A 10045-nucleotide genomic window follows, 5' to 3' on the forward strand; every position below is an offset into this window, starting at 1 on the left:
CTTCCTTCGAGATTTGGTAGAAGTGTTTGTATATGTTCCTCTCTCTCGCTCTCAGTATCCTGACCACGGCTATCCCTCCCTCCATCTTCCCCTTCTTCCACTTCTTCTTCACACCCTCACGGTCATCACATCACATCCATCCAATTGCAATTTCATATCTGCATCCTGATTCTCCCAAATCACATTGGGGTCGTGTTGATGGCATCTCACGCCCGTTTGCTCGCCTCTTTTCCTCTTCCCTGTCGCTATGATTGTTATCCATTTAAACTTCTCAAATGGATGACGTCCGGAACCCATCCCACCCTTGTCTTATTTTCTGATTCTTCCTTTTCAACGACCAACTTCTGTTTCCCTTCCCCTCACTACTATTTATTTACTTCACCTTGTCCAACCTTTCAATCCCTCTTGCCTTCATTTGCTTCTTATTGGTTGGAAATTTTCCTCGAATCTCTCAAATTCTTTACATTCTTACATTCTTCCCACTTTTCTCTGTTTATGTCCCTCTACTCTTTTTGGACCATCAACCGTCACGGCCTTCTGTTCTCCATCCTACTCCTCCCCCTCACTCCCTCTCCGCCTGCAGGACGATAAGGAGATCGACCTGGAGCACCTACACCGCCGGGTTAACAGCCTGTGCACAGAGGACGAAAGCCCCCACAAGCAATTCTCCACCTCTTCCGTCGATCTGACTCCCCTCGACATGGACGCGCTGCCCGCAGCCCGCCAGGCCCTCGAGCAAATAAGCGACTTCCGCAACACGCACATCACCACCACCACCTTCATCCCCGAGCAGATCCAGACCCTCAGCCGCAGCCTGTCCGCCAAAGCCGCCGCTGGGTTCTCCGCTGGTTTCGGCAGCGGCGGCGCCGGCGGCGTCCTCCAGGACCACCGGACTGGTGGAGTCGGTCCTTTTAGGCAGAGGGCCCCCAATGGCGGCTTCTTCCGCAGCCCCATTAAAACAATGTCCTCTATCCCCTACCAGCCAACTGGTCCGGGACCTAACTTTGGATATGGAAACGATCCAGACAGGGGTACATCCATCTAAGTGCTTGCTTCTAGATGGTTTGGTAGGAAGAGGCAAGGGGTGTGCGGTAAGATCCGATGGGGTTATAAAGCAAACAATGCTAAACTAAAGAGTTGAAGCATAGAGATCTATGTACATAGGAACCTTTATGTTTTCAGTTTCTGCTTGAGTGATTCCATTTTGTATGGGGGGCAGGAGGAGGTGGGGTTCTGCTCGGACATTCGGTATAGGTGCTAAGGGGACCGGGTCCACAGAGGGATGATATTTTTGCTTTATCGGTGTTGTTCTTGTGATTGTTTGGGGGGGGGGGGGGGGGGGGGGGGGGGGGGGGGGGATTCTTTTGAGGGTGCGTGTGAGCTTGTTTTTGTTCCCTAACATGAGGACTGCTTTTCTGAAAACGCCCCTTAAGAACTCTTCTATTTCTCTCCTGCACTCCGGCTAGGCCTTGGTGGTGGTCTAGCCCTGAAACAATAAGCCCACACATTCTATGTCTCAATCCATAGGAGTACCACAAGAGTACTTTGACACCAGTTTTATCCAAAAGTCGGGGTCCACGCTCAAATATCTCCCCCTCGCTTTCAAAATGCCCGATCATCTCTTAAGATGATGTCAAAACAGTGGATCCACGGGACCTAAGACCAGACATAAAAACAATGACCTTACTGGTGAACTTTTAAATTCCCATTAGCGCATCTTAATGACACTACGTCCGTGATTTTGATGTCTCAGCTTGAAAACGGACATATCCATTCTTTGATGCACATTGAAGACGCTTTGTGAACCCCACTGCACTGCACCAGTGCCCACAGACCTGTAAGTGATTGTATGTGAAACTGACCTTCTTCTTTTTTTTCTTCCCCCTCACAAGGTACTGTAGTTTCTGCTTTTCAAGTTATGGTGAGACCTTTTTCATCAGACTCTTCAGAAGGGTAATAGGCAAGAAAAAACAAAAGATATATATACAAAAGGAAGGATTTCAATGCTTATTATGTCTTTTTATGAGATTTGTTTTCAGAAAAAAAAAATATTTTAACACGTGGAATGTGTTTTTGGTCAGGAAATACAAAAAAAATAACGTTTTTCTGAGCTGTCTAATTGTTTAAACTGCTTAAATGAGTGCTGTAGACTCTGTTTTTGCTTCATGCATCATTCAAATCTTAGTTTGAAATTTTTCGCTTTTGTTTCAATGCCGTCTTAAAGCATCAAGTTTTAAGTCCATTATTCAGTTCTTCTGAGCATCAACTGGGGAAGAGGGTTTTGTGTTGAGGAGACGCCACTGCAACAGCATTTTCAGAGCCGGCCTTATATGCCAACTAAGTCGCTGTACCCCAACCCCGCAACTGCCAGTCAAGCCCCAAACACAGAAGAGCAGATGAGTTCGATGAGTTTCGATGAGCTTCTTTTGGTGTAATGTTAAGTGTGCTGCTTCTATGACTGGTTTTTAAAGTGCCAATTAATTCCAACAAGACCATTAAGGTGCATTTCAGTGGCGAAAGAGGGGGGTGCAGTACATTAAGAGCATTTTTCGGGGGGGTTGGGTTACTTCAAATGGAAGTCAAACAGTTTTCACTGTCACCTAATAATTAATAATGTTATAGTTGTTTAGAGCAAGTTTTCAGTTAATCTTTAAGAACTAAAAACGTTGTGCATAGAGAACTCGGTCCAAGCCACAGTGTTTAGAAGCAAGCGTTCGTAGGTGTTCTTTTCTTATCTTGTTAGGCTGCAGTATGGCTCCTGATTGACAAAATAGGACACAGACATTTATAAAAGTTTTGTTTAGTATTAATCAAAGACCTTATTAATGGGGGGGGGGGGAAATTTATATTTTATGTTAATACTATTTTTGTTAAACAAAAAGGAAATTATCATGATGAGCTATCGTGTTGAGTTGATTTTCTTTTTCCCTTGCTACAGCGTTTCCCAAACTTTTTCCAACTCAAGACCCGAAGGGCATTCCTCCGTGGGAACTTATTAAAATGCATTGGCATAGCACCATTATTAATTGACTATAACATTACTAATTAATAAACAACAGTTTACAGCATTTTACCGTTGCCTACCTGGCAAAATAAATTGACCCACGACACGTTTCTGGTCCCAACCTTAAGTTTGGGAAATCCTGCCTTACATGAGCAACATAAATGCATACATCCAAACCCTTTTGCTTACACCATCCTCAGTTAATCAGATTTATTTTTATTTGATTTATTTTATTTTTTGGGGGGGTGGCGGGGCTGAATGACAAAAATTTGTCATTAAAACGAAGCATGCACAAATTGCTCCTGCCGCTGTTTTATTTTTTAATGTTTTTTTAATTATTATTATTATTTCACATATAGAACTACAGATTTTACTTGATAATTTTCCAAAATAATAATTACAACAACAAAAATAAAGAAAATATGATGTACAGTATTTAAGATAGGCCTATTTTGTTGTATGTGTTGCATATTATTGAAAAATTGAACAAACTGGGGCCTCTGTTACAGGTGGCAAAGCTTTCTGTGTATAATTTGTCTAATAAACAGATTTTCTACAGTGGGATGGTTAGTGTTATTTTTACCTTAACATTTTCTGGAAATGTACAGCACTGTAGCAAGCTGAGGATGAACCACTAGAGGTCAGCAAAGGCAAGTATACAAAATTCCCAGGTATGGTACAATAGCTTTCTTTTTGGTGTGCAAATCCCCATGACACATTTGAAATCATCCTTTAAAATATATGATATAATTTTGCATAACGTGTCTATCTATATATATATATATATATATATATATATATATATATATATATATATATATATATATATATATATATATATATATATATATATATATATATATATATATATATATATATATATATATATATATATATATATATATATATATATATATATATATATATATATATATATATATATATATATATATATATATATATATATATATATATATATATATATATATATATATGTTGTCCTCTTTTCCAATAGAATGTCCTGGCATATTTATTGCACTTCGCAGAAGCTATATTTGGAGGTAAGTAAACATTGCTCAAGTTGACTTCAACTTTGCCTCAAAATGACAACATTGCTAAAGGTCATGTTTTTCTAATGGAAAACCGATGGAACTAAAGATTTGAATAGGTATTGATGACCTGGGATTACATTATATTCTGAATGTTGTTGGGTTTTTTTTTTGTGTGTGTAACAGTGCAGGACAACGACACAAAATTTAAGATATTTGTTAAATTGTACTAAAATTACTGTATTAAAAGCAATTATATAAAAGAGCAAACAATGTACTCAACTGTTCAACTTTCAGATGTTTCCAGTGTTATGTATCCAGAAAATATCCCTTAAAAGTAAAAGGGAATGCCAACAATCAAATCCCGTGACACTTCAGTGAGCATCTTGATTAATTCATGAAGTGTATTACTTTTTTTTTCTTTGTTTGTTTTTTTTAATGCCACCAAAAGAAAGTTACCAGCGATTGCAAAAGAAAAGAAAAAAAAAAAAGGGGGGAAATTTTAATGAGAAACAGAACTAGGAATGGACCTTATATACTCTGACTGGTGGAGGAAATGATCTGGCTTCTCGGTGCAATATGACCAATACAAAGTTTAATAAAATATGAAAAGCATATTCTCTGTAAGATCAGGTTATTTCACTTTAATTTTTTTCTGAGTAAATATGTTTTGAAACGGAACGTAATGGCTGACAGGGAATGAGAAGAGAACCTTCTTAAAAAAAAAAAAAACATTTTTTTAAAAACTTGTCCTTTTTTTTCACCTCTTCATTTCATCCCTGTTTTTAAACGGTGAGTAGTTTTACTGTATTTTAGTTTTGTTCTCCTTGATTATTTCCTGTACTATTCCTGGTTTTATGAGGATGACAGTTTGAATCTGGAATGCATAGATTAAGTCACTTAACATCCAAATATCTGCTGCTTGAACATACCTTTCATGATCGATCCAATTGATAGTCTTCCAACCCTTCGAATAGTGAGTTTATATATTACACATGTATTCATGTATGGCAGTAAAGAATGCGAAATATATCTTTAAAATGTCATTACGGTTAATGAAGATTATATGATGGGGGCGTTTGTGCTTGGAATAGATGAAATCATTTTACATTGTTTCCTACGGAGAATATTGCAGACTAAAATCCACTGCTTAAACACACTTTTCACGATCTCTCCTATGGTTAGTGTTCTAACTTTTCAAATGATGAGTTTTACTTGAGTTTGATTGTGTTTTTATTATACGGTCGAGAACTTAGCGGCAAACTTGTATAACATTTAAGAATGTTAAACTGTTAATTAAAACAGCGTCTGTAAAGTTGATTAAGGTTTTATTATGGTGACAGTTATATGAAGGGATTGTTAATTTGCATCGTTTGTTATGATTTTTTTTTTTAAATTGCCAACTGCTTAATTATACTTGGTGATTATCTCGTTTGGATGGATTTAGTTAGAGGAGGATAAATGTCTCCTGTTTTAGTTCAGTCTTACGGGCTGAACGTGTGTATGTGAACCACAGTCCGCGTTTGAGGTCCCTCTCGTGCCCCCACCCCTCCCTTCTCACTCCAGCCGCGTGCCCGTCGCATCTCCGTCTCCCGGGAGACGAGCATGAGGAGCGGCAGCACGCAGACTCCTCTCCCCGGCCCTGGAATGATGGAAGCCCCCCGCCCTCGCTCCCTTACGCCCTTCTCTCATCCTCTCCTATAGAGGAGCCCCCCCACAGGCATGACCAATGGAACATAGAGTCTCCATTGTGGCTGTGACACTTTAATAATGGCCGGCTACAATATCCAACCTGTCGGTAGCCTCAGGAGCCCGGCCAGGCCCCGTTGGGCGAGGAGGGGGGGGCTTGTAGGGGGAGAGAGGGGGTGAACGTTCGGCGCCAGACCGACGTCCCTTGTGATGGATGCATGAATTAAAAAAAAAATGCATGGATGGAAGCCTGCTTGGTGGTTATTCCCATAATGTTTGGAAAAGGTATCTGTAGTGTGGTTTGCAAACTTTATTTGTTCCGAACCCAAATGTTTGCAAACCGAAGCAATGCTGCCCGTTCAAATGAACGGAAGTAGAATTCATCCATTCCGGCCCCTTAACAAGTTATGTTTTCCTTTTTTTTATCGGTGATAATAGTAGTTAAAGAACAAATACAGTACATTATATAAATAAGTGAAAACACATTTTATTATGATGCAATAACAATGTTTTCCTGGCAGGCACGTGCACAGATATTTTGGGAGGCTGGTACTCAAGCCAAAAAATAGGGCACCCAAAAATTCTAAATCTAAATTATTCATACAATTAAGAAAAAACAGTAGTATGTGGATTATGGATTTATTTATGTTCCCACAATGCAGTGAATAATACAGTTCTAAACAAAGGAGGTGATGGGAAGCTAAAGTGGATATAAAAAGTCTACACACCCTTGTTAAAATGGCAGGTTTTTGTGATACAGTAATCCCTTGTTATATTGCGGTTCACTTATTGTTGATTCAATGCATCGCAGATTACTTAATTACTCACCTGCTCATCTTGGGTTCAGTTAGCTTTGCTGGCTAATTGCCTATGATGTGAGGGCAGTGACTCACATAAGGACAAATCGGCTCTTTTTCTTGGATGGATGGAAGCCTGCTTGGTGGTTATTCCCATAATATGTTTGGAAAAGGTATCTGCAGTGTGGTTTGCAAACTTTATTTGTTCCGAACCCAAATAGTAATTGGTATCAAGGAAGTCTTGTGTATTTTATATCACGTGTTGACTTTTAAGTACAAAGTGATGCATATCAACTATGAAGAGCTTCGTGTTTTGGGGAGAAACTCATTTTAGGGCGTATCAGTTACTTGCGGTTTTGATGTAATGGTGCACTCACAGATTTCCTTATTTGAACACAAGTTATTATTCTATTGTATGAGTGGCAACAGGTGGATGCACAGATTAATTGCGCCTTTTTCCATCCAGTGGGCAAGCATGTAACAGTTCTGCCTGTCACTATACGTCACTGGCATAGACAGATAGTTTGTTTGTAGTAAATAACTGCTGTTCCCTCTCGCGGAACACTAATGTGCGAAGGTACAGTGGTTGGGTATCACTGAGCTACTGTTTTCTACACTGTCCTTAATTGAGCGTGCTGCAATTAGGTCCAAATAGCCAGCTATTAGTGCACGCTTCATCAGCCACGTCACACTTTAAAAAGTCTGCTGCTTTGATCGCTCTTTAATACAGCTTCCTCCTTCAATGCGATCATCACATTGATTGGCATTATCGCAGAGTTTACACACACACACACACACACACGTGAGTCAGTGAGGGAACCGGGTTCATGTTACCGAAGCCTCCCTCGAAGCCTCGTAGGGCGTTCCGAGGCTCGGATCAAAAGGCCGAGTGAAACTGGAGATGATGGAAGGGAGGAAGAATGGACAGAGGCCCAGGAACCGTTTGTGCAATGCCCCCCCCCCCCCAATATTTATTTTACACACACTTCATGGTCAACCTCCAGCACTTTTTAATGCCCATTCATAGTTGTTCCGAGCTCTTTAAGGTGCATTTTTTGGAAGCGTTCCAGTGCATTCATTTGCATGCACAGGGGGTTATCAGTTCCCTATACACTGTATGGCAGAAAAGTAAGTAAATAAATAAATCCATCGGTGATGAACTGCAATATTGTGGGGGAAAACAAATGTTAACCCGTGTTTAAAGTTAATTTTCCCATGGGAAGTAATGGAAAAGTTATTAGGTCAAACTCTCACCATTCTGAAAACTTTATTAAATACAGGTAAGTTGTGTAACATTGCTTAATGGCCATCCAGGTATATATATAGTTTTATTATGATAAAAACAGCAAACATTAAAATGTACTGGCTCTTTTTGTCATTGTAGCCGTAAGTACAGTAAGCAACAGGACAGAAATGTGTGTAGCACGTTGTCGCAGTAAATTGCATTTCTGCTATGGTTGTATCACTATTTTCCAAGTCTCACGTGATCTCGTGCATTCAATGTTCAGTTTTTGGAGAACTTTTGAGAGATTTTGTCTTTTTTTTCTTCAAGGCATTGACCGTGGGTCACACAAAATATGTTGACACTTAAGTAGCAGTAGTAGAAGCCGGTTTTTTTGTGTTTTTTTTTGGTCAATTGTGATCTGAAAAGCACGGAAGTGTATTGCATTCACTTGGATTAAAAGAAAAACACTCCTGTTTTTCTGAATAATTTTTTGGAGGGATTTGTTTTTTGGAATATTTCTTTTCTGTTTTTCTGAGTATTTTTTTTTCTCCAAGTGAATACAATACGCTTCCATAGAAAAGAGACTGATAAATCAATATATACGCTCATTATTAGGTGGTTTAAAAACAGGAGATCAATTGGTGGCTTTTGCATAAACGATGCCGACGTTTTGAGACAGCTTCTCATGCAAAAGCATCAGCAAGTGTCCCTAAACTTTTGAACGCGCTGCACATTAATGCGTTTTTTTTTTTTTTTTTTAAAGGTTTTAAGTTATAAATAACAAACTAAAATCGTGCACCTGTGTACTCCTTGGGGGATGTTTTTCCTTTTGTTTTGCTCAAAATTAATAGTAATGTTATTATAATAAACAGTCCAACGTGGGAGCAGGGTCATTGAACGTATCTTTTCGGCCAGTATGTTTTTGGTTTTTTTTCCCTTGGCGTCTTCTGATTGGTCGCCTACACGCGACCTGCGCGAGGAGGGGGGCCGCGAGACGCGTGCCGCCTTTTAAACGGACGCCGCGTGGATCTCCAGACGCCAGAGACACGCGACCCGCGCGAAGCCAAACCGTCCCCGGTATCGTGTTCACCACCTGCAGGAGTGATTTGCGCGGCGTGGGTGGGGGGGGAGGAAACATGGACGTCCTGAGCGTGGCAGACTGGTGTCAGGACGCCGAGGAGGCGAGCTTTGAAAGCGACCCACGCGACTGGCTCGCTTCCCGCGAGACACGCGACACTTCGGCGGACTACCTCGGACATTCGCCCTGCTCCAGCGCTGGCTCATATCACGGTGAGATATTCTGAAAGCTCGTCGAATTGCGTCAAGTGGCAATTCTATCAATTATTGGTGCGTTCATGTCAACTGGGAAAATAGAAGGGTTGGACCAAGTCTATAAAGTTCCACCACGGTGTGCGAGAGAATGTGGAAATTAGCTAGGGGAAGGTAAAATATAAGGAAGTTCGGTTGGTACCTCAAAGAAAAGTATATAATAGCTCGGACAAGTTAAATGAAATGTGGGTAGTATAATGCTTTCCACAAAACCCGGAAATTGGGAAGCTTAAACTGAGTTCATATGGTATTTTACGTTAAAGTTTAGAGGAAGGGTTTAAAAAAAAAAAAAAAAAAAACGTTTTTAAAAAGTCAAATGAAATTCGTTTGCTATATTGTTAAAAACTTGGAAATTAGTAAGAACACTGTGGATGGTGGCAAATTACACAGCTAGGACAGGGTTAATGAGGTTTGTATGCTGTGCGCCAGAAAAAAAAAATAAATTAGAAAGTTTCCTATGGTGCGTTCCATTGAGGTGGGAAATTAGAAATCTAGAACAAGTGAAATGAAGTTGGAAATTAGAATGTCATCACAGTAAATGAAGGTGTACGGTGCCTTTCATAAAACTTGATTAGAAAGTATTAATGTGGACAATGCAATTAAGTTGCGATGGTGCTTTCACTTAAATTTGGAAATGAGAAAACGAGGACAAATGATGTTGCGTTCCTTAAAACTTGTAAAACAGCGCAAGATGAATCAAGAAAAAAAAATATTATTTATTTTTTTTGTGGGAAATTAGAAAGCTAGGACAACATAAATAACGTTAGATTGGTGCGTTCCAGAGAACGAGGACATTGGAAAGCTTGGACCGTGAAGCTGGCGAAGTTTGTATGGTGCACTCCAGTAAACTGGGAAATTACAAAGCAAGGACGTTCAATGAAATTGAAATGGTACATTCCAGAACATTTTCGGAAATTGGAAAACAAAATTCAATGACGTTGGTATGACAGAA

At 39.8% G+C, this 10045-nt stretch overlaps 2 protein-coding genes across 5 annotated transcripts in view; both read left to right on the plus strand.

Annotated features, from left to right (window-relative positions):
* The window catches only part of grid2 (glutamate receptor, ionotropic, delta 2), a 468731-nt gene extending 467472 nt beyond the window's left edge, over positions 1 to 1259 (plus strand). For 3 of the 4 annotated variants that reach the window (XR_009768266.1, XR_009768267.1, XR_009768268.1), the window contains exon 17: positions 584 to 667. Coding sequence is in view for 1 of the 4 variants with exons in the window: in XM_061671868.1 (XP_061527852.1) it covers positions 584 to 1045 (462 nt within the window). In the remaining 3 variants the exon portion in view is untranslated. Of the gene's footprint in view, positions 1 to 583 lie in introns of all 4 variants that reach the window. The other variant, XM_061671868.1, reaches the window with a different exon arrangement.
* Positions 1260 to 8900: 7641 nt separating this feature from the next.
* The window catches only part of atoh1a (atonal bHLH transcription factor 1a), a 2065-nt gene continuing 920 nt past the window's right edge, over positions 8901 to 10045 (plus strand). The window contains exon 1 of the mRNA XM_061673355.1: positions 8901 to 9054. Within this exon, the coding sequence (XP_061529339.1) occupies positions 8901 to 9054 (154 nt within the window). The remainder of the gene's footprint in view (positions 9055 to 10045) is intronic.

Source organism: Phycodurus eques, chromosome 3, assembly GCF_024500275.1.
Source record: "Phycodurus eques isolate BA_2022a chromosome 3, UOR_Pequ_1.1, whole genome shotgun sequence".
Classification (NCBI taxonomy): Eukaryota; Metazoa; Chordata; class Actinopteri; order Syngnathiformes; family Syngnathidae; genus Phycodurus; species Phycodurus eques.